We start from the raw sequence: 24,749 nt of genomic DNA on the forward strand, positions 1-24,749 counted from the left end.
CCCTAGCATTTCTGGGAAGTTATTTGTGTCCTCTTCCGTGAAGACAGAACGAAAGTATTTGTTTAATGGCTCTGCCATTTCCTTGTTCCCCATTATAGATTCTCCCATTTCTGACTGTAAGGGGCCTACATTTGTCTTCACTAATCTTTTTCTTTTTACATACTTGTAGAAGCTTTTACAATCCGCTTTTATGTTCCTTGCAAGTTTACTCTCATACTCTATTTTCCCCTCTTAATCAATCTCTTGGTCCTTTTTTGCTGAACTCAAAACTGCTCCCAATCCTTAGGCTTGCTACTTTTTCTGGCAACTTTATATGACTCCTCTTTGGATCTAATACTATCCTTAATTTCTTTTGTTAGCCATGGTTAGGCCGCTTTTCCTTTTGTGTTTTTGCGCCAGAAAGGAATATATAACTGTTGCATTCATGCATTCGTTCCTTAAATGTTAGCCATTGCTTATCCACCATCATGCCTTTTAATGAAGCTCCCCAATCTATCATAGCCAACTCCCTCCTCATACCTTCGTAGTTTCCTTTGTTTAGATTTAGGACGCTAGTTTCGGATTGGACTTCTTCACTTTCCATCTTAATGAAGAATTCTATCATGTTATGGCCACTCTTCCCTAAAGGACCCCGCACAACAAGATTATTAATTAACCCCTTCTCATTGCCCAATACCCAATCTAAGATAGCCTGTTCCCTAGTTGGCTCCTCAACGTACTGGTCTAAAAAACCATCTTGTACACACTCCAGGAATTCATCCTCCACAGTATTATTGCTAATTTGGTTTGGCCAGTCTATATGTAGATTAATGTCACCCATGATTACTGTAGTACCCTTGTTACATGCATCTCTAATTTCCTGTTTGATGCCATCCCCGACATTACTACTACTGTTTGGAGGCCTATAGACAACTCTCACCAATGTTTTCTGCTCCTTGGTGCTTCTTAGCTCCACCCAGACTGATTCTACATCTTTATTTTCTGAGCCAATATCCATTCTCACTATTGCTCTGAGTTCATCCTTTAGTAACAACGCCACCCACCTCCTTTTCCTTTTTGCTTGTCCTTCCTAAATATCGAATATCCTTGGATATTCAGCTCCCAGCCTTGGTCATCCTGCAGCCATGTCTCTGTAATCGCAATGATATCATATCCGTTTACATCTATTTGCGTTGTTAATTCGTTTACCTTATTATGAATGCTTCGTGCATTCAGATACAGTGCCTTTAGATTTGTCTTTAACATTTTTAGACATCTTAACATTTTTTTGTACTATGGCCCTATTTGTCTTATTACGATTTTTCTTACCCGGACCCTATTTGTTAGTGCACTCCTTTGTTTGTATGCTCTGTCCCTTCCTGACACAATCTGGTTATCCTTACCCCAATCACTTTCCTGCACTGCTTCCTTGTCTTTTCTCTTTAGCATTCTAGATTTCTCTCCACCGGGACCCTCCCCCCCCCACTGCCCTTATTTAGTTTAAAGCCCTATCTACCTCCCTAGTTATTCGATTCGCTAGAACTCTGGTCCCAGCATGATTCAGGTGTAGTCTGTCCCAACGGAACAGCTCTCTCTTTCCCCAGTACTGGTGCCAGTGCCCCACGAATCGAAACCCACTTCTCAATCTTAGAGCCACGCATTCATCTCCCTGATCCTATTGACCATATGCCAATTTGCTCATGGCTCTGGTAATAATCCAGAGATTATGACCTTTGTGGTTCTGCTTTTTAATTTAGTCCCTAGCTGCTCACACTCTCTCAGCAGAACCTCTTTCTTTTTTGTCCTACCTATGTCGTTGGTACCTATGTGGACCACGACAACTGGATCCTTCCCTTCCCACTCCAAGTTCTTCTGTAGCACAGAGGAGATGTCCTTTACCCTGGCATTGGGTAGGCAACATTGCCTTCGGGACTCATGCTCCTGGCTGCAGAGAACAGTGCCTATCCCCCTAACTATACTGGCGCCTATTACAACCACCTTCCTTTTTACTCCCCCTCACTTGAATGGCTTCCTGTACCACGGTGCCGTGGTCAGTTTGCTCATCCTCCCCGCAGTCCCCACACTTGTCCACAAGGGTTGCAAGAACCTTGAATCTATTGGACAAGTGCAGGGACTGAGGCTCCTGCAATACTACCTCCTGGATCCCCGTACCTGCCTCACTCGCAGTCACACCCTCCTGTCCCAAGCCTGGAAGAAACTTAAAACAGTAAATTTAAGTTAAATGCTAATTGCAAGCACATAAGACTAGATTTTATCAAAAAGAGATTACCGTTAAGATTCACTCCCACATTTACCAAACTCCCAGTTGTTCACTCTGTGCCAAGCTGCACTCCCCTACTACAATGTACTCACTTACTTCCTTTAAAACCCTGGGATGGAAACCATCTGGTCCTGGGGATTTGTTACTCTTTAGTGCCATTATTTTCTTCATTGCTGTTATTTTGCTTACATTAATTTTATTGAGCATGTCCCTGATTTAGTTTCCTTGGCATTTCTGGCATGTACTGTAAATACTGACACAAAGTAATTACTCAACATATCTGCCATTTCCTTATTATCATTGATAATATCACCACTTTCAGTTTTTAAGGGGCTCCTGTCTACCCTCTTTTTCCTAATATAATTGTAAAAAAAAATTGTGTTGATGTTGATATCCTTTGCAAGTTTTCTTTCATACTCCCTTTTTGTAGCTCTTACTATCTGTTTTGTCACCCTTTGCTGTTCTTTGTATCTTTCCCATTCGCCAGGATCTGTGCTATTTTTTGTATTTTTGTATGTTTTTTCTTTGTTTTATGCCGTCCTTTACTTCTTTAGTTGTCCATGGCTGTATTTTTATGGCAAGTAGAGCTCTTGCCCCTCGGGGGTATAAACTGCTTCTGTATCACATTACATTCTTTTCTGAACATCTCCCACTGATTTTCTGTCGTTTTACACATTAACAAATTTGCCCAGTTTACTGTGGACAGTCTCTGCCTAATCCCTTTGAAGTCAGCCTTACCCAAATCTAGAATCTTAGTAGCTGTTTCGTGTTTCTCCTTTTAAAATGCTACATTGAACTCGATCATGTTATCATCGCTATTGGATAAATGTTCATGCACAGTTAGGCTGTAAACTAAATCTAGCTCATCACTCATTACTACATCTAATATGGCGTGCCCCCTTATTGCCTCTAGGACATATTGTTGTAGAAAACTATCCCGGGGACACACAAGAAATTCACTACCTTTCTGACAGGTGCTAGTCTGCTTATCCCAATCTATATGAAAGGTAAAATCCCCCATTAAAACCACTCTGCCTTTGCTACACGTTTGTCTAATCTGCAATATAAATGCAAGTTGTTATTGTTGTTCAAGTCAAAAAGCTTGTCAATTTATTGATGAGATTGGTAAAAGAAACAAAGAAAGACTTGCATTTATATAACACCTTTCACGACCTCAGGATGTCCCAAAGCGCTTTACAGTCAATGAAGTACTTTTGAAGTACAGTCACTCTTGCAGAGAGCTGGCACGGGCTCGACGGACCAAATGGCCTCCTTCTGTGCTGTAACCGTTCTATGATTCTATGATAAAGCTTTGCAGATGTCCATTACCTTATCAAATGTTCACCCTATTGTGGACAGGTGATGCAGAGGGTTTTGGATGTGGAAGAAGAAGGTGGAAAATTTGGAAAAAAAAGTAAACATCATTGATGGCCCAGAAATTCGGGTCGGAAGCTTCCCGTGGGTGCAAGCCCCAGACCTGCACTTACATAGCGCGCCTGCCATTGTGTTGTGGGCCCGCGTGGAATTCTGATCCTGGGCCTCCTCCAGCTGCCGGCACACAGCGCTCGTGTATCCCAGGGGCGCAGTTAGCTTGAAGCGTCCCCTGGGATCACGTGGGCCATGGAGAGCCAATCGTAGCAGGGAATCTCTATTCATAGATTTGACAGGAAGACCTGTCAAATCTATGAATAGAAATCGGCCCCAAAACCTAACTAAAACTTCAAATAATTTTTTTTTTTAAATCACATTTTAAAAATAACTATAAATTACTTAAAATAACAATTTTAAACAATAATTTAAATTTTTGAAAAAATTAATTACAGTTTTTAACAGGGCTAAAAATAAACTTACCTTTCTTTAAAGTATTTAAAAATAATAAACCTGTAGAATTTTTTTTTAAATTTTACTTAATTCACCTTGTTAAAAGCAAGCCTTGCGACTGCTTTTTAAACGTGCAGCTGCTAGAAACGTAGCCTCCCGGAGAAACCTGTTTTAAAAAAAAAAAAAAAAAATGGAAGTTCCAGGCGTACGCGCTGCCTCTCCGGCACACGCGTTTGACCTGTGAACCCCTTCCTTCAAGGGAACGGAAGTTCCGGTTTCCAGCACATGCGCAGTGTATGCCCAGTGTGTACTCACCCGTGGGGACCTGAATTTCTGGCCCGATGTCTGCACAAGTGTTTGGCTCCAGCCAATTGTGCAAGTCTTATTGTTAACATCTTATTTCAGTCTGAAGTTTTGAAGTCAAATTTGTGTTCAGTTTATTTTATCATACTTGCCATTATTTAATAGTACAAATGTTCTGAAATTTGGTGTGTGAACTAAACTTAATGTGGAGTGTATCTTTGATATTGCTACTAAAGAAACAATGAATTCTGTGAACTTGCAAGACATTTTTATACTTAATGCTGTATAATCCAATAACCTCAATATATTATAATTTAGGCAGAAGATAATTCCATAACAGAAGATAGTAATATTCAAGTCCATCTCAACAGACTGAAAAGAAATGGTAAGAAATGAGGACATATTACTACTCTAGGAATTCCTACAGGTTCCTTTAAGATGAAGGTGACATTCAGAAATGATTTCCTAAACTTTGCCTCTAATGACTGATATTTGTTTAAAATTGTCATATTGACTTTTGAAATAATAAAATGATTCTAGTTTTATTAGTCAAGTAAGTGGAAAGCAGTACATGGTTGGGGTTAACTAAAGTCTGAATTTCAGTGTGTCAGGAAGACTATCACAATCATTTATTGTCAACCTTTCACTGAAATCCTTTAAGCTAGACTAATGTTGAACTAGTTACTTATTACTGGTTCACACTTGCTTAGAATGAATGTCACTGTGCTAAACCTTAGGTCATAGGTCAATTCTCAACAGTGTTGGGAAGACTCCATGGGGTGACATTCATTTTCTACACCCAGGTGGTGACCTGGCAGAGCAGAGTGCCTGCCATTTATAAAACCAGACTGATTTTCATCCCAGTGATTTCAATGGAGTGAAGATGGCAAGTTCTGTAAAGGATGGACGATTCACTCTGCCAGATCACTGCACAGGAGGTGAAGACAATAATCTATCCAGGGGTGGGGTGGGTGCATCTTCTGCCAGAGCCTCGGGTTCCCGTGCCATAGTAACAGGGTGCTGCTCTTATTTCTGCCACCTCATCAGGCTAGGCGCCTGTGTTGTATCTCCATAGGTACAGGACATCCACTACAATAATTTGGGACGGGGTCAATGGCTAGGCAAAGCAGTAGGTGGAAGTCCTGCTCCACTGCACTACTGTTGTCATACAAGAGTCTGTGGAATTTCAGAATTTTAATTTTCAAAACACTGTACAATTGTTATGCCAGTAACTTATTGATTGAATGCAACAAAGCAGAGCTTTAAATACCTGGTTTTCTTTAATCTTGGACGGCTCAATGCAAAATTCTGAAGTAAAATTTGTATTAAAGTTATTTTATATAATGACACAGGAAGACATTGGTAATCAGGGCTACCAAATCAAAACTAATTTATTACTTTATTTATTGATAGTAATAGAATTTTGAAAAATCAGTTTACACAGCTTTCATCCCCTGTTCTTTCATCCCCCTCCCCCCTTTCCCAGCCCCTACACTTGTTTAAAAATCTGTTCCATTTCCTGCTTTTTTCCAGTTCTGATGAAAGGTCATCGACCTGAAATGTTAACTCTGTTTCTCTCTTCACAGATGCTGCCTGACTTGCTGAGTATCTCCAGCATTTTCTGTTTTTATTTCAGTTTTCACAGCAGTTGGCTTGTTGTACAGTCAGTAACTGTTTGGCATATTACAGCTAACTTCCCTGCAACAACTTGCATTTATAGAACACCTTTAACATAGAAAAACATCCCAAAGCATTTCATAGAGGCATAAAAGAGCCAAAAAGAAATTTAGAGTGGTGACCAAAGCTTTGGTCAGTGAGGTGGGTTTTAAGGAGAGTTGTAATGGAAGAGAGAGAGATAGTAAGGGGAAGATGTTCAGGGAAGGAATGCCTAAGCTGAGTTGGCTGAAGGTATGGCTGACAATAGTAGAACAATGGGAGTGGGGTTGCACAAGAGGCTAGAGTCAGAGAAAGCAGTCTAAGCTGTACAGTCTAGAAAGGGGACCTCATTAAAGTATTAAAAATATTAAAGGGAATAGACAAAGTCAACTCTGAATATTACTTCAAAACAAGCCAGCAAAGCAGGATCAGAGGAAATACATTTAAATTGGCGAGAAAGACCATTTGGCTAATCTTAATTCATCCACCCAGGGAGGTCCTGTCATTTTAACATCTAACTATTACTTCCGGTTGTCGCCTCCACTGCACTGTCTGGAAGTCTATTCAATTTGTTGATCATTCTTTATATGAAGAAGAACTTCCTGATGTCAGTCCTAAATTTACCTTTTACTAATTTAAGTCTGCGTATCCTTGTCGTACTTTCATTATTTAATGTAATGCAATATTCTGGATTTACCTTTTCTTTCCAGTTACTATCTTACATGCCTCTATAAGTTTGTCTCTCAGCTGCCTCTTCTCCAGGCTGAATAGCCCAAGTCTTCCCTCATAACTCAGCCCTTGACACTAGAGATCAGCCTTGTGACTCTTCTCTCTTCTGCCTCTAGTACTTGAGTTTCTCCCTTGTGTCCCAATGACCAGAACTGGATGCAGTACTCAAGGTGCAGTCTGACTAAAGCATTGTATGGTTTTGGACATGATGGCCCGTAATTTGCGGCCAACATCGACGCAAAGATGCTCGCTGCTGGCCTCGAAGATAGCTGCCCACAGAGATCCCGCAATCTCTGTCGTGAGAAGTTTACCTTTTTCGATGTGCAATTGATTGTAGCGCTGTGTAATGTGAAATTTGCAGGAAAATTACAGAGATGTGAAAGAACTATAGAGCAGTCATAATGGGGGACTTCAACTATCCTAATATAGACTGGGATAGTAATAGTGAAAAGGGCAGAGAGGGGGAAGAATTTCTGATGTGTGTTCAGGAGAACTTTCTTGATCAGTACGTTTCTGGCTCAAAGAGGAAGGAGGCATTGCTGGATCTGGTTCTGCGGAATGAAGTGCGTCAAGTGGAGCAAATGTCAGTAGAGGAACATTTAGGAAACAGTTAGCTATGGAAAATGACATGGAGAAATCTAGAGCAAAAATACTTTTGGAGGAAGGCCAATTTTAGTGGGTTGACAATGGATCTGACCTGGGTAAACTGTAATCGAACAATGGGCTGCCTTTGAAGAGGAGATGGTTCGGGTACAGTCTAGGTACATTCCCATGAGGAGGAAGGGTAGGGTGACCAAAGTCAGAGCTTCCTTGATGACGAAAGCGAGAGAGAGTAAAATGAAGCAGAAAAAGGGGGCATATGACAAATGTCAGGTTGAGAATACAAGTGAGAACCAGGCTAAATGTAGAAAGTTCAGAGGGGAAGTGAAAAAGGAAATAAGCGGGGCGAAGAGAGAGTATGACAATAGACTGGCAGCTAACATAAAAGGGAATTCAAAAGTCTTCTATTGGCATATAAATAATAAATGGGTAGTAAGAGGAGGGGTGGGGCCGATTTGGGACCAAAAAGGACACCTACACATGGAGACAGAGGGCATAGCTGAGGTACTAAATGAGTACTTTGCATCTGTCTTCACCAAGGAAGAAGATGCTGCTAAGTCACAGTGAAAGAGGATGTAGTTGAGATACTGGATGGAATAAAAATAGATAAAGAGTAGGTACTAGAAAGGCTGGTGTACTTCAATAGGTAAGACACCAGGACTGGATGGAATGCAAATTTAAAAAAAAATTATTAGTTCATGGGATGTGGGCAAGGCCAGCATATAGTGCCCATCTCTAATTGCCCTTGAGAAGGTGGTGGTGAGCCGCCGCCTTGAACCACTGCAGTCCGTGTGGTGAAGGTACTCCCACAGTGCTGTTAGAGAGGGAATTCCAGGATTTTGACCCAGCGACAATGAAGGAACGGCGATATATTTCCAAGTCAGGATGGTGTGTGACTTGGAGGGGAACTTGGAGGTGATGGTGTTCCCATGCACCTGCTGCCTTTGTCCTTCTAGGTGGGTAGAGGTCACGGGTTTGAGAGGTGCTGTCGAAGAAGCCTTGCCAAGTTGCTACAGTGCATCTTGTAGATCGTACACACTGTAGTCATGGTGCGCCACTGGAAAGAGTTAATGTGAATAGTGAATGGGGTGTCAATGAAACGGGCTGCTTTGTCCTGGATGGTGTCGAGCTTTTTGAGTGTTTTTGGAGCTGCACTCATCCAGGCCAGTGGTGAGTATTCCATCACACTCCTGACTTCTGCCTTGCAGATGGTGAAAAGGCTTTGGGGAGTCAGGAGGTGAGACACTTGCCACAGACCTCTGACCTGCTCTTGTAGCCACCGTATTTATGTGGCTAGTCCAGTCAAGTTTCTGGTCAATGGCAATCTCCAGGATGTTGATGGTGGGGGATTTGACGATGGTAATGCCATTGAATGTCAAGGGGCACTGGTTAGACACTCGCTTTTTGGAGATAGTCATTGACTGGCACTTGTGTGGCGCGAATGTTACTTGCCATTTATCAGCCCAAGCCTGATTGTCGTCCAGGTCTTGCTGAATGCAGGCATGGACTGCTTCATTATCTGAGGAGTTGCGAATGGCACTGAACACAGTCATCAGTGAACATCCCCACTTCTGACCTTATGATGGAGAGAAGGTCATTGATGAAGCAGCTGAAGATGGTTGGGCCTAGGACACTGCCCTGAGGAACTCCTGCAGTGATGTCCTGGGGCTATGATGATTGACATCCAACAACCACAACGATCTTCCTTTGCGCTGGGTATGACTCCAACCACTGGAGAGTTTTCCCCTGATTCCCATTAACTTCAGTTTTACTAGGGCTCCTTGATGCCACACTCGGTCAAATGCTGCCTTGATGTCAAGGGCAGTCACTCTCACCTCACCTCTGGAATTCAGCTCTTTTGTTCATGTTTGGATCAAGGCTGTAATGAGGTCGGGAGCCGAGTGGTCCTGGCGGAACCCAAACTGGGCATCAGTGAGCAGGTTATTGGTGAGTAAGTGCCGCTTGATAGCATGGTCATTGACACCTTCCATCACTTTGCTGATGACTGAGAGTAGACTGATGGGGCAGTAATTGGCCGGATTGGATTTGTCCTTTTTATGGCGGACAGGATATACCTGGGCAGTTTTCCATATCTGCCACATCGGCAGATAGATGCCAGTGCTGTAGGGATGGGCAATAAATGCTGGCTTTGCCAGCGACGCCCAGATCCCATAAAAACGAGTATAAAAAAAAAAAAAAGCTGCACAGGAACAGCTTGACTAGAAGTAGGAAGAATGAGGAGAGGCAATATAAACTAAAGGGTACAAATCTAAAGGGGCTGCACAAACAGAAAGACCGGGGGTATATGTGCACAAATCATTATAGGTTACAGGGCAGGTTGAGAAAGCGGTTAAAAAAGCATACGGGATCCTGGGCTTCATAATTAGAGGCATAGAGTACAGTACAAAAGCAAGGAAGTTATGATGAAACATTATAAAACACTGGTTCAGCCTCAACTGGAGCGCTGCGTCCAATTCTGGCCACCACACTTTAGATTGGGATCACTTGCAAATTTGACCACTTTCCCAAAAACCAAGCCCTGGGGCATCCTGCTCAGTACCTCCCCCTCGCCTCATCCTAATATAACTTCTTTAATGAGCACTTGTTGTTTTCTACCCTTCAGCAATTTCTTTACCCTGGGTCATCAATGGTTTGTGCTTAACTAATAGGCCCCGATATTTACGGGGAGGCGGAGAAGGAGCGGAGGAACGTGTTTGTGGGGTGAGGAAAACCCGGAAATGATGGGAACACAGAACTCCTACCGAATTTAACGGCAGGACCTCATTAGCACTTTTTTACTCTGCTTCCCGTCTGGAGGCTGGCTGGCTGCTGGGCGGGAAAGTCAATGGTAGAGGCCGGCAGCTGAGGACTGCTGGGTACGGCCTCTGGCAGTTGGAGAAGATCGAGGCATGGTGAGGGGGATCGGTGTGCGGCAGTGAGGAGGGAGGGAGAGATCGCGGGTTGTGGCTGAAGATTGCAGAAGAAGGTTTGCTTGAGGGGCCGGAGGAAGCACTCCTGCACCTCCTGGCCCACAAGCAGTGGTTTAAAAAGCACTTACCTACTGGATCCATTACCTCTACCGCCCTTAGCTGACGGGTTTCCCGAGCCCTGGGAAACTCAGCACATAGCCGTTAAATTCAAATGGCACCTGAAATCTGAGGAACAGAACATCATTAACATATTCTAATCACTGAGCTGCCTCTCCAGAGCGGGTTACTCAGATGCCCCCAAATCCGCTGCAGTTAAACTAGACATAGGCGGGTTTGCGGTGGGTTTGGGTCAGCTTTCACATACTTACCGATTTAATCACTACCTCCCCCCACCTCCGCCAACCCTCTGATGGCCATCGTGGGGTTGGGGAGGGGAACCCCTGCTACATAGGGGGGAAAATTCAGTTGCTTGTGCCTCCTGTTAGCGCCTTAAGAGGGCGCTAATGGGACGCAAAGCAACTGGCGCCTGGGCGCAGCGATGTTTGCGCCACTCGCGAAATTAACTAGACATTTTGCAGCGGCGCTAAACACTACCGCCATGATCTCCTGCGCCGGCAGATCGTGACATCAGTCGAGTACGCAACGCCCTGGTAGCGCCCCGGACCGGATATTGAATGGTGCCCCCTGCCTTATCTCCTGCCGCTAGCAATGACAGGTTGAGGGGAGCGTTTTGCAGTCAGGAAGGGACTGGGGAGCGCTATTTAAAAGTGGCCGCTTCCTGCCTTTTTTTGTTGGTGACATTTTTGCACCACACATTCAGAGAGAGAGAGAGAGAGAGAGAGACTTCTGGAGGGATTCAACACTGTGTGAAGGAGTTTTGGGTACTGAGCAGCACTTTGCAGGTTCATTTTGATTTGCCCTTCTTTGTATCGATTTAGAAGAGACTGTGGGGCTGCACTCTGAGCTCTTTTCCTGGGTCTCTCCATTGTTCTTTACAGCAGATTTGATGTACAGGTCTCTCCAGGATGAGATTCAAGGCTGCAATGAGCAGGATGTGGATGGAGAGCAAAATCAACCCTCCCCTTTAAGATAAAAACAGAAAACGCTGGAGAAACTCAGCAAGTCATGCAGCATCTGTGAAGAGAGAAACAGAGTTGATGTTTCAGGTCGATGACCTTTCGTCAGAACTCCCCTTTAAGAACTGGCCGGCGCCAGTGTGTCTGTGTTCCATTGCTGACTGACATCACATGAGCTTCACCAGCGCTCTGAGGTAGCGCCTCGCTCCTTGGCCTTTGCGCCTTAAGACAGGTGTAAAGCGTCTGATTTAGCACTCCAATCACCTCCAGGGGCGATAAAAACCAAGTTTGTCGTTGGAGGCGATAATTAGCGGCAGGCGCTAAACTTTGCGCACGGCCGATAATGGCGCCCCAAACGGGGCGATACTGAATTTTTCCCCCATAGTCTTTAATGTGGAACTTTGTCAAATGTCTTTTGGAAGTCCAGCTACATCATGCTGTAGAGGTTCCACAGTCTGGGATGTCAATTCCTGAAAGAAGTTGAGGTGATTGATTAGGATCTTCTTCATCTGAATCTGTGTTAATTGCTGTTTACTAGGTTAGTATTGTATAGATATTCTTCATGTTTACTCCAGATAATCGATTCCATTAGTTTAAATGGAATGGCAGTAAGACTAGTGGGTCTGTAGTTGCCTGTATTTGTTTTGTCCCCCTTTTTAAACATGAGCTCTAGATAAGCCTGTTTCCAATCTTCTTGGAGGTTACTGGGATTTGTTTCCACAGGCATTCCAGTTTAAATGAAAAAAAAAATCATTTCCACTGATGTTTTGTTTTTGGTGATGGCAAATTATTAACCAGATTTGACTGTTTTGCTATTAAATGTTACTGTTTATTATTTTTGCCTTGAGCTAATTTTCTTTTTGTTTGTTAAATGCTACAGTCAAACAACTGGAATATGAGCTGGATGTTGAATTAAGCATAAACGAAAATAACTACACTGACTTGATGAATCATTTGATGAATGGGTTAACAGCTCCCGTTAAATTGCCTGTTGATTCAATAAATGGCACTTTCACTGTTACTAATATCACCCATACAACAGGTGAGTGTGGATAGAATATATCAAAAATCTTCTGCAAAATATGGCATTTGCAAAGATAACACATTTTATACCATCTCAAAATTGGCCTGTGGACAACCGTGATATGGTGAAAGTTAACCAATATATTTAATGTTCTTTTTTGCATGATAGTTCTAATTTTCCTGAAATTCTGCTTCAGCTGAAAATTCTCTCTTTAGTACAGTTCATAAAAATCATGGCACAGAAGGAGGCGCTTTGTACTGCACAGTAGCTATCTGCGTTGGTTCACCAAGTTCTTCTGCTGCCTTACTTGGTTTAGCCACCATCAGGTGTGATCTTATTGGGAGATTCTGGGGGTTATTTTGGCCAAAGGGTGAAAACAATTTCTAAATGGGAGCTGTGCTAATAAGACACGCCTGTTTGAAAGTCTGGATTTAGCGCACAATTTTGGTCCTAATTGCTGATTACCATAATTTGAACTTGAACTGCTGAAACAGACACCTGCAGGTTTAGCACTCAAGTGCTGATTAGACACAATTTTCCTGGAGCAGTAGATGTGGGCTCCTCGCACCCACTTCCACTGAAGGTGTGGAGTGCTCTGGCTGGCACATAGCACACATTGCAGGATGGCTCAGGGACCGAGGGAGAGGGTGCACAGGTCATCGGACGTGGCACCCCAGGTCCTGGTGGAGGAGATCCAGAGGAGGAGGGATGTCCTCTAACCACAGTGGGGAAGGATACCAGCTTGGCCCCCTCACCCTCCTGTCCCCCTCTCCTGCAGCAGCTGCTGCTGCTCTGCCTGGCCTCATGTCCTCCTCTCATTCCTCGTCCAGACCAAAGGGGGAGTCCAAACAAGATGCCGATGACCAAGCACTGCCTTTCTCCTGGTCACTCCTACAAGTTGGAGCAGCTCAGCACTTATGCTTTTTAGGTGAAGTCCTTGGAGAATTTCTGGAATAAATGTTGCTAGAGTGTAGGTGAAGTCTTGATGAAGTCTCCCAGAAAGTCTCCCGATGTGTTTGAGGTCCTCTTCATAGCTCCAGTAGCAAATGACCATGAAAAGGTAAGTATTCCTTTAAGTCGCGCTTGAAATTGACATCAACACCATGTTTACTCCCAAACAGCTGGTTGCTGTTAGGAGAGGGTGTTAGGACAAGCATTAGCTACCAGAATGCCGTGCAGCCACAGCAGGCATTTTAAGTGGCAATCAGCCCCTTAACGTGCCTCTGGGCAGCCGTGCCTAGCGCAGGCGTCAACTCCTTTACCAAGATGGCGTCTTGCGCTAAATGCGGGCTAAACCAGCATTTCAGCACAAGACCCCACCTTGACCACCTGAACGTGCTGCCAAAAATTGCCCCCTCTAGGTTCAATCCCAGTCTGTGCTGAGCTTGCTAATCACAGGAGGTTTGGGGAGAAATCAACCAAGGCTACTGCTTCTGATTTCTAACCAATGACTGCTGTTGGAAAGTGAATAGGCATTTTGTGAGGACAGAATCAGGCTTGCTGTGATACTCCACATCAAATTGCCAGCCAACAATTACTGTGTGGTCTTCCTGATGAAGAAGAGCTTCATCGATGAATACCAGGCTGCCAGTGCTTACGGTACATTCCCACAGTGAGAGTCAGTTGTCTTCAGGGAAGAAGGGAACATAATGGACAAAACTGAAAAATAAATTACATAGTATTTGGTACATACACATAGGATTAAGGTAGAAGCTAAAATATCACAAACAAACTTAAAAAATAAAATAAATACATTTTTATTTATTTTAAAAATCTATGGAAGTTTTATCATGAAATGGAATGAATAACACTCCACAATATAAAATTAGTTTTTCAGGGCCAGAGAGATTGTTCAGCAGTAATTATGACTTAGTATGCCATTAAAAACTCAGGTACACCTCATTCAATAAGGCTTAACTTTTTCAATGGTTTTTACAGCGAGAATAGAGCGTAAAAAGTTGAAGTTCTCGTCAAATCAAGTGATTTCTAATGTATTCCATCTGCAACAGCGCACCCTGTGGTGGAGTAGGGTATCATTGACAGCAACTTCCGGACTTCTGCGTTTAACTATGCATGTGCGAAGGCCAGAAGTTGCTGTCAGTTTTACACAGTAATAATGGTGAACGCTGACAGTTTTGTTGTCGTTACAACCGCAAATTCAGGGCCATGGATTCAGCTGCCCATTATACATCTCTCTCGATTTTCATTTCCGTTAACTTCAGTATCAACCATATTCCTCCATCGAGTGGCCAGGAGTTGTTAGCAAGGAAAATGACATAGAAACATAGAAGATAGGAGCAGGAGTAGGCCATTCGGCCCCTCGAGCTTGTTCCGCCATTTAATGAGATCATGGCTGATCATCCAATTTCAGTACCCTGTCCCTGCTTTCTCCCCATATTCCTTGATCCCTTTAGCCTTAAGAAATATCTCTAACTCCTTTTTGAATATATTTAATGAATTGGCCTCAACTGCCTTGTGTGGTAGAGAATTCCACAGGTTCACCATTCTCTGGGTGAAGAAATTCCTGCTCATCTCAGTCCTAAATGGCTTACCCCTTATCCTTAGACTGTGACCCCTGGTTCTGGACTCCCCCGCCATCGGGAACATCCTTCCTGCATCTAGTCTGTCTAGTCCTGTTAGAATTTTATGTTTCAATGAGATCCCCTCTCATTCTTCTAACCTCCAGCGAGTATAAGCCCAATTGACCCAATCTCTCCTCATACGTCATTCCTGCCATCCCAGGTATCAGTCTGGTGAATCTTCGCTGCACTCCCTCCATGGCAAGAACATCTTTCCTCAGATAAGGCGACCAAAACTGCAACACAATACTCAAGGTGTGATCTCACCAAGACCCTGTACAACTGCAGCAAGACAACCTTGCTCCTGTACTTGAATCCTCTCGCTATGAAGGCCAACATACCATTTGCCTTCTTAACCACCTGCTACACCTGCATGCTTACCTTCAGCGACTGGTACACAAGGACACCCAGGTCTCGTTGCACTTCCCCTTTTCTCAATCTATTGCCGTTCAGATAATTTGTCTTCCTGTTTTTGCCACCGACATTGAGTGCCAATCCTATCTGCTGCAGTCCCAACCAAATACAAATCTCCAGCACGCTTTACAATCTCTTGAAACTTATAGAAAAACTATTCCCAGAATTTAAAAAAAAATTAACTTCTGTTGTTATGCTTTCAGGCAATTAGTTTAAAAAGATATCACAATATTGACCATAGCTTAGATATATTAGAAACATAGGGGGAAAAATTCAGTTGGTTTGCGCCTCCCGATAGCGCCTTAAGAGGGCGCTAATGGGGCGCAATGCAACTAGTGCCCGGGCGCGGCGATATCTGCGCCCCTCGTGAAATTGACCGGACATTTTGCGGCGGCGCTAAACAATACCGCCCGATCTCCTGCGCACGCAGATCTTGATGTCATTCAAACGTGCAATGCCCTTGTCACGCCCCGGTACGGAAATTGAGTGGCGCCCCCATCCTTTCCGCCTGGCGCAATTAACGACAGGTAGACTGGAACGCTTCCCAGTCGCTGTGGGGCTGGGGGGGAGCTATTTAAAGGGGGCCTCTTCCTGGCTTTTTCTGTGGTAGACATTTTTGCACCACTTGTTCTGAGAGAGAGAGAGATTCTGCGAGAGAGGAGAGAGAGCATTGAGTCAACGCTGTGTGAAGTAGTTTTGGCTACTGAGCGTAACTTTGCAGGTACTTTGTTTTTTGACCTTCATAACTTTGATTGCCAAGAGACTATGGGGACTGCACTGATTGGGGCCATCGTCCTGCGCCAGCAAAATCGGGGGCCACAGAGACGTAGAGAGAGAGTGGCAATCATGGCCAGACGGAGGAGGGCCAATAGGCCTCTGTACAGGAGACGTTACCCTCCCAGGGTATTTCGCCAACAATTCTCCTACATTAATATGTCTGAGGAGCAGTGTTTGCGAAGGCTGCGCTTCAGCAAGGAGGTGGTCACTGAGCTCTGCCACCTGCTGCAGCCAGATCTGCAGCCTCAACTGAGGACCAGGACGTCTCTGTTGGTGGCAGTGAAGATCACAGTGGCTTTGAACTTTTATGCCACCGGCTCATTTCAATCAGCTACTGGGGACATCGCCAATATCTCCCAGTTCGCGGTCCATTGCTGCATCCGTCAGGTCACAAATGCCCTCTATAAAAGGAGACAAGAGTACATCTCTTTCCCCATGACCCCGGCCAAGCAGCATGAACGCGCTATGGGCTTTGCGAGGATAGTGGGCTTCCCCATGGTGCAGGGCGCCATTGACTGCACGCATGTGGCTTTGCGTGCTCCACATGAGAATGCAGAGGATTTCCACAATCGAAAGGGGTTCCATTCCTTAAACATGCAGTTGGTCTGTGACCACAGACAGCTGATACTCGCTGTCAATGCCCACTATCCTGGCAGCAGCCACGATGCCTTCATCCTGCGCCAGACGACTGTGGCAGAACTTTTCCAGGCACCGCATCACCCAGGCGGTTGGCTTCTCAGGGACAAGGGATATCCACTGTGCACCTGGCTGATGACACCGCTCCGTTCGCCCAACACCCCTGCTGAGCTGCAGTACAACGAGAGCCATCTCGCTACCAGGAACATCGTTGAGCACACAATCGACGTGCTCAAGCAACGGTTCCGCTGTCTGGACCATTCTAGAGGAGCCCTGTAGCACTCGCCTGAGTGAGCCTCCCTCTTTGTAGTTGTGTGCTGCATGCTGCATAACCTGGCAATCCTCAGGACGCAGCCAATGCCATCAGGCCTTGGAGCACCACCAGAGGAGGAGGAAGAGGAGGCGGATGATCATCAGCAGCACCAAGGCGGGAGGGAGGCCCACAATGTAGAAACTGGAAGGGCCGTCCATCAACGTCTGATAGCAAGCCGCTTCTATGCCCCTGCTGAGGAAATGACTTCTGCCTTTGAGGACAACATGAATGAAACCAACCCACAACCCCTAAGCTGGCCAAGGCAGCAATGATCCCAAAGACCAAACATATACATTTTGAATACAAAAACTTATTTATTTTACAAACTCTGTGTGTGTCATTTCCTCAAAAAAACAGTAATTAACATAACTGGTTCTCTCAACCTGGAGATAATGTCCAAAACACTTAACAAAAGTTTGACCACGAACTTCGGCCTTTAATAACAAAATGACCAACATTTTGTCACACCTCATACAATTTACCCTTCGAGGGTAATCTTCCCTTGCGCACTTCCCCCCTTCCCACCCTACTGCTCCTCTATAGTGGGACCCCAGTGGCTGCAGCAAGGCTGGTGGAAGGCTGCTGATGGTCAGAACCTGAGACTGCAGATGCCCTTGAAGGACGGCCTCGACCAGCTCTGGGCCTGGAGGGCCCGGCTGCAGACTGCACCAACTCTGCATGGGCGGCAGCAGTCTGTCCTACAGGCGGTGGCAAGTGCAGTGGAGAAATGACAGTGGTGGCAGCAGGAATGCTGTCATCTTGAGAGAGGACAGCAACTCCCTGCTCAACCAACACACTGGCACTCCCACGGGGCAGCACTTCAGCATCTGGAGCAATCTGCTGGAGCACAGATTGCTGGCCTGCTGCGGCATGGTGAGAGCCCCGGGGAAATGTGTCCGAACCAGCGAGGATGGCAGCAATCAGTGCTCGCGTGGCCTCAATCTGAGTCTGCATGAGAGCAGTCAGAGATGGGGCCATGGCAGCCAGTGACTGAATTGCAGCACTAAACATTTGCATGGCATCCGCCTGTGCTACAGCGAAGTGCTCCACACTCCTTGCCAGTGATTCAGGGCATTCGGGCACCCTTCCCACTGCACCCATGAGCTCAGTGTGCATGTCCACCGCCTGGGTGTTCATTTCAGTGATGAGACGCTCCTCCTCTGTGTCCAGTGCAGCAGGACTTGCTGGCATACTCTCCCTCCGGGGAGAAAGCCCCCGAGCTTCCCTACCCACATCGCGTTGCTGCAGCCCGCTGGGTCCTGGAGCTTCACCCTCATCAGACCCTTCCCCCCTGCTCCCCTCCAGGGAAGGCGTGTTCCCAGTGTGGGCATGGGCTTCTTCGGGAGAGGGTGGCGCTGATGCTCCGGCTTCCTCTTCCTCCTCGCCTGCAGCTTCACTCCCACTGGCAGCTTGAGGGCCAGTCTCCTCAGCTGGTGAATCACCATCTGAAAGAAGGGAGGTACAAGAGTGGCTTTAGCGTGAGGACAGGGTGGCAGTAAAGGAGGAATGAGTGCAGCGATTTAGTAAGTTGGATTGAAAGTGTCAAAGGCTGGTGTTCACAGAATCACAGAAACCCCACAGTGCAGATAGAGGCCATTTCGGCCCATCGAGCCTGCACCGACACATATCCCACCCGATCCCCGTAACCCCTACACCAACACATATCCCACCCTATTCCCGTAACCCCACGTATTTAATCCCCCTAACACTAAGGGTCAATTTATCATAGCCAATCGACCTAACCCGCACATCTTTGGACTGTGGGACAGGTGGAAGGAGAGAGGACAAAAAGGTAATGACCTTACTATTGCTGTCCAGAACGGGGTCGGCGTCTCCAGTGGTGACGGGACCGATCACCCGGCTTGCCACAATCCTCTGGACACGCGCCTCAAGATCGCTGAGGGGTTGCAGCTGAGGATGCCCTCCACCCGTCCATTGCTGCTGTCTCCTATTATGAGATGGCTTGGCCTGCAAGAAAAAGGACGGCGTCTGAGTAAATATACAGCCATGGTCTAGCCTGATGTGCCTCCCATAGGTGAATAGCCCTTACTGTATGCAGCCATGGTCTTGCCTGATGTGCCTCCCATAGGTGAATAGCCATTAATGTATGCAAAGTGAGGAATGTGCGTGTGTTTCATGAGAGGGCCATAGGTGTTGGACGAGTGTTGGGCATTGGGGTTTTAAGACACTCTGGCCATAGAGTGAGGTTGAGATGGAGAGGTATTGAAAAAAAGCCACTCACCCTGACGACCCGAGTGAGGTTGTTGAACTTTTTTCTACATTGTATATGGGTCCTGGGCACCATGCTCCTGGAGGAGACGCTCTGAGCCACCTCCCTCCACACTCTTCTGTACTCGCGTGGCAAAGGCCTCTTGCCACTCTCTGAGTACAGTATTGATATTCTGTGCTCCACCGCGCCAACCAGAGCCTCCAAGGCCCGCTCACTGAAGCTCTGTGCTCGCTCCCTGGCCCCCTCCATAGTCCTTGGCTGCAAGATTTAGCCACAGGTCGCCAGGCAGAGATTAAAGGCTCCAATGAGCAGGGTGTGGCTGGAGAGCAAGATCGACCCTCCCCTTTAAGAACTGGCCGGCGCCAGTGTGTCTGTGTTCCATCGCTAACTGAGAGCACCTGCACTGCGCCTGCGCTCTATGTTAGCGCCTCGCTCCTCGGCCTTTGCGCCTTAAGACAGGTGTGTAGCACCTGATTTAGCACTGCATTCAACTCCAGGGGCGATAAAAGCCAAGTTTGCAGTTGGAGGCGATAATTAGCGGCAGGCGCAAAACTTTGCGCACGGACGATAATTGCGCCCCAAACGGGGCAATACTGAATTTTTCCCCCATAGAAACATAGAAGATAGGAGCAGGAGTAGGCCATTCAGCCCCTCGAGCCTGTTCCGCCATTTAATGTGATCATGGCTGATCATCCAAATTCAGTACCCTGTCCCTGCTTTCTCCCCATATCCCTTGATCCCTTTAGCCTTAAGAAATATATCTAACTCCTTCTTGAATATATTTAATGAAATGGCCTCAACTGCATTCTGTGGTAGAGAATTCCACAGGTTCACCACTCTCTGGGTGAAGAAATTCCTCCTCATCTCAGTCCTAAATGGCTTACCCCTTATCCTTAGACTGTGACCTCTGGTTCTGGACTCCCCCACCATTGGGAACATCCTTCCTGCATCTAGTCTGTCTAGTCCTGTTAGAATTTTATGTTTCAATGAGATCCCCTCTCATCCTTCTAAACTCTAGCGAATATAAGCCTAATCGATCCAATCTCTCTTCATACGTCATTCCTGCCATCCCAGGTATCAGTCTGGTGAATCTTCGCTACACTCCTCCATGGCAAGAACATCCTTCCTCAGATAAGGTGACCAAAACTGCACACAATACTCAAGGTGTGGTCTCACCAAGGCCCTGTACAACTGCAGCAAGACATCCTTGCTCCTGTACTCGAATCCTCTCGCTACGAAGGCCAACATACCATTTGCCTTCTTCACCACCTGCTGCACCCGCATGCTTACCTTCAGCGACTGGTGCACAAGGACATCCAGGTCTTGTTGCACTTCCCCTTTTCCCAATCTATTGCTGTTCAGATAATAATCTGTCATCCTGTTTTTGCCACCAAAGTGGATAACCTCGCATTTATCCACATTATACTGCATCTGCCATGCATCTGCTCAATCACCCAACCTGTCCAAATCATACTGGAGTTTCTCTGCATCCTCCTCACAGCACACACGCCCACCCAGCTATGTGTCGTCTGCAAACTTGGAGATGTTACATCTAGTTCCCTCGTCTAGATCATTAATATATATTGTGAATAGCTGGGGTCCTAGCACTGATCCCTGTGGTACCCCACTAGTCACTGCCTGCCACTCCGAAAAAGACCCGTTTATTCCAGCTCTTTGCTTCCTGCCTGCCACCCAGTTCTCTATCCAAGTCAGTACCTTACCCCCAATCCCATGTGCTTTAACTTTGCACGCCAATCTCTTATGCGGGACCTTATCGAAAGCCTTCTGAAAGTCCAAATACACCACATCCACTGGTTCTCCCTTATCTATTCTACCAGTTACATCCTCAAAAAATTCAAGTAGCTTAGTCAGGCATGATTTACCTTTTGTAAATCCATGTTGTCTTTGTCCGATCCTGTCACTGTTTTCCAAGTGCTCTGCTATTACATCTTTTATAATGGACTCTAGCATTTTCTCCACTACCGATGTCCGGCTTACCAGTCTAAAATTCCCCATTTTCTCTCTCCTTTTTTAAATAGTGAGGTTACATTAGCTACCCTCCAATCCATGGGAACTGTTCCAGAGTCTATAGAATTTTGGAAGATGACCAGCAATGCATCTACTATTTCTAGGGCCACTTCCCTAAGTACCCTAGGATGTAGATTATCAGGCCCTGGGGATTCATCAGCCTTCAATCCCGTCAATTTCCCTAACACCATTTCCCTACAAATACTGATTTCTTTCAGTTCCTCCCTTTCATCAGACCCTATGTTCCCCGACATCTCTGGGAGGTTATTTATGTCCTCCTTTGTGAAGACAGAACCAAAGTATGTATTTAATTGGTCTGCCATTTCTTTGTTCCCCATTATAATTTCCCCTGATTCTGACTGCAAGGGACCTACGCTTGACTTCACCAATCTTTTTCTCTTCACATATCTATAGAAGCTTTTACAGTCAGTTTTTATGTTCCCTGCAAGCTTACTCTCATATTCTATTTCCCCCCCTCTTAATTAATCCCTTTGTCCTCCTTTGCTGAATCCTAAGCAGCTCCCAATCCTCAGGTTTGCTGCTTTTTCTGGCCAATTTATGTGTCCTCTCCTTGGATCTTATGCTATCCCTAATTTCCCTTGTTAGTCATGGTTGAGTCACCTTTTTTGTTTTATTTTTATGCCAAACAGGGATGAACAAATTTTGTAGTTCATCCATGCGATCTTTGTATATAGTGAAAATTTTGCAAGATTTCTGAGATGTTCTTGTCTTCCTTATGATAACTTCAGAGCATTTTGCTATGTTCTATTTCACTTTTTTTATTTGTGGTAAAATAATAAATGCCAGATTCGGCCCCAAACCCTATCTGGCTGCATATCTGATGTCCAGTTCCTTTATGGTTCTGAGATGAATAACATGGATAATGTGAATGTATGCAGTATAATAAATCTAGAGAATACAAGCAGAATTAACATAATTCAAGCAAGACTAGAGATTTTTATAGAACAGAACTGGGCACTGTGTTGAGTTAGCAACTGTTCTAGTACCACTGGCACATGGGATCAAATCCAACCCAGACTGATGAAATGAACATAGGAACATAGAAGATAGGAGCAGGAGTAGGCCATTCGGCCCCATGGCTGATCATCCAAATTCAGTACCCTGTCCCTGCTTTCTCCCCATATCCCTTGATCCCTTTAGCCTTAAGAAATATATCTAACTCCTTCTTGAATATATTTAATGAATTTGCCTCAACTGCCTTCTGTGGTAGAGAATTCCACAGGTTCACCACTCTCTGGGTGAAGAAATTCTTCCTCAGTTCTAAATGGCTTACCCCTTATCCTTAGACTATGACCCCTGGTTCTGGACTCCCCCGCCATCGGGAACATCCTTCCTGCATCTAGTCTGTCTACTCCTGCTAGAATTTCATAAGTTTCAATGAGATCCCCTTTCATTCTTCTAAACTCTAGCGAATATAAGCCCAATCGACCCAATCTCTCCTCATACATCATTCCTGCCATCCCAGGTATCAGTCTGGTGAATCTTCGCTGCACTCTCTCCATGGCAAGAACATCCTTCCTCAGATAAGGCGACCAAAACGGGGCACAATATTCAAAATGCGGTCTCACCAAGGCCTTGTACAACTGCAGCAAGACATCCTTGCTCCTGTACTCGAATCCTCTTGCTATGAAGGCCAACATACCATTTGCCGCCTTAACCGCCTGCTGCACCTGCATGTTTACCTTCAGCGACTGGTACACAAGAACACCCAGGTCTCGTTGCACTTCCCCTTTTCCCAAGCTATTGCCATTCAGATAATAATCTGTCTTCCTGTTTTTGCCACTGAAGTGGGTAACTTCGCATTTATCCACATTATACTGCATTTGCCATGCATCTGCCCAATTACCCAACCTGTCCAAAATCTCTGCTGATTATAAAATCTTATTTAAAAATGAGTTTGGACAGTCTCAACTCAATCAGGCCCAGAGCAAAAAAATGCTCCCAATTTGGCACAAATTGCCACCAAATTGACAATCCCACTCGGAGCAATGGTAAATGGCAAAATTCATATGGTGCAATAGGGAGTGTTTTAATGCTCACTGGAAAATGGGGAGCATCATAAATTGGATATGCTGACCTCTGAGCCTAATTCTCTGATCTGTGTTCCCATTGAGCGAGGCTCTGTTGTGGGAGTGACGTCTTGTACATTTATATTAAATATAGGAATCATGTGTAGAAAAAGCTTAGGAATTAATCAACACCTTTTTGCTAGTTAGTCTCGCTACAATGAGGGCAATAGTTAAGTAATTCATTTCAAGATTAAATTGGAATTTGGCTTTGAAAAATTACATCACTTATCAAGTAATTACTGATTTTTGCCCCCTTTGGTAAATCACAAGTTATACTTAGGCTTCAGCAAGGTTATTATTTTTTTGTTAGTAACTATTTTTCCATTTTCAAAGTAATTTTATGGCTAGATAGAATTTACAATTCTCTATACTTAGTTCACAAACGGTCACAAGAACATCTATTGGTCTTTGATTTGTTAACTTCGTTAAATATGTCATGGGTCCATTACTAAGTGATGGGGAAAATAAATCTCTGCTGTGTACTTGGTAACCACAGATTACTGGCAATGTTCTAATTACTTTTGCTTTTTTTCGCCATAGTCTGTCAATCTGTGAACAATGAAATTCAATGCATGTGTCATGATCAATTTACTTGGAACTCAACATTTTGTACAAAGTACCAGTCTTGCAGTGCAAATATTACAAAAGGCCAGACCTGTGACTGCATCAAGGATTATCCAACAGAAGGGACATTCTGTGAGCTCAAACCTATAATGACAACCCCCACACAAAGTACTGCAGCCACAACTACACCAGCAAGAACAACAACAACAACACCAACGACTACATCAACAACAACTGCACCAAAGACTACATCAACAACAACACCAACAACTGCATCAAAGACTACGTCAACACCAACAACTGCGTCAACGGGAGTTAAGCCAAGTATATTGAACAATGTTTATCCCTTTCATTAACAAGAAAGTACATTTGTAGGTCTGAACTGAATGTCATCTAGCTCACATTACTTTAAAGAACTAACAGTAACAATACTGATCTGTGGAACAAATCTAAATTGGTAGTGTAATTGCAGAATTTTTTTTTGAAATTAATTACATTATGACAATCAGTACTGAGATATCGACCATTTCAAGAATCATTAACTTTGCATGGCTCACTAGCAGAGCAGAGAATGGGGGCAGGATTCTGTGTTATGCCCCTTAAAAGTGCAGGTAGAGCACGATAAAGGTGTATTTAAAGGGTGTTGTGAGTTCTGACGAAGGGTCATCGACCTGAAACGTTAACTCTGTTTCTCTCTCCACAGATGCTGCCTGACCTGC

General features: G+C 44.9%; 1 protein-coding gene across 1 annotated transcript in view; it reads left to right on the top strand.

The window, feature by feature from the left end:
* Positions 1-24,749, top strand: part of LOC147112643 (adhesion G protein-coupled receptor F4-like) — a 158,378-nt gene that overhangs the window by 85,543 nt on the left and 48,086 nt on the right. The window contains exons 3-5 of the mRNA XM_085997110.1: positions 4,703-4,769; positions 12,256-12,417; positions 24,007-24,354. Coding sequence (XP_085853236.1) covers positions 4,703-4,769; positions 12,256-12,417; positions 24,007-24,354 — 577 coding nt within the window. The remainder of the gene's footprint in view (positions 1-4,702; positions 4,770-12,255; positions 12,418-24,006; positions 24,355-24,749) is intronic.

Source organism: Somniosus microcephalus, chromosome 9 (assembly GCF_052327205.1).
Source record: "Somniosus microcephalus isolate GS21.2 chromosome 9, FLI_Smic_1.0, whole genome shotgun sequence".
Lineage (NCBI taxonomy): Eukaryota > Metazoa > Chordata > Chondrichthyes > Squaliformes > Somniosidae > Somniosus > Somniosus microcephalus.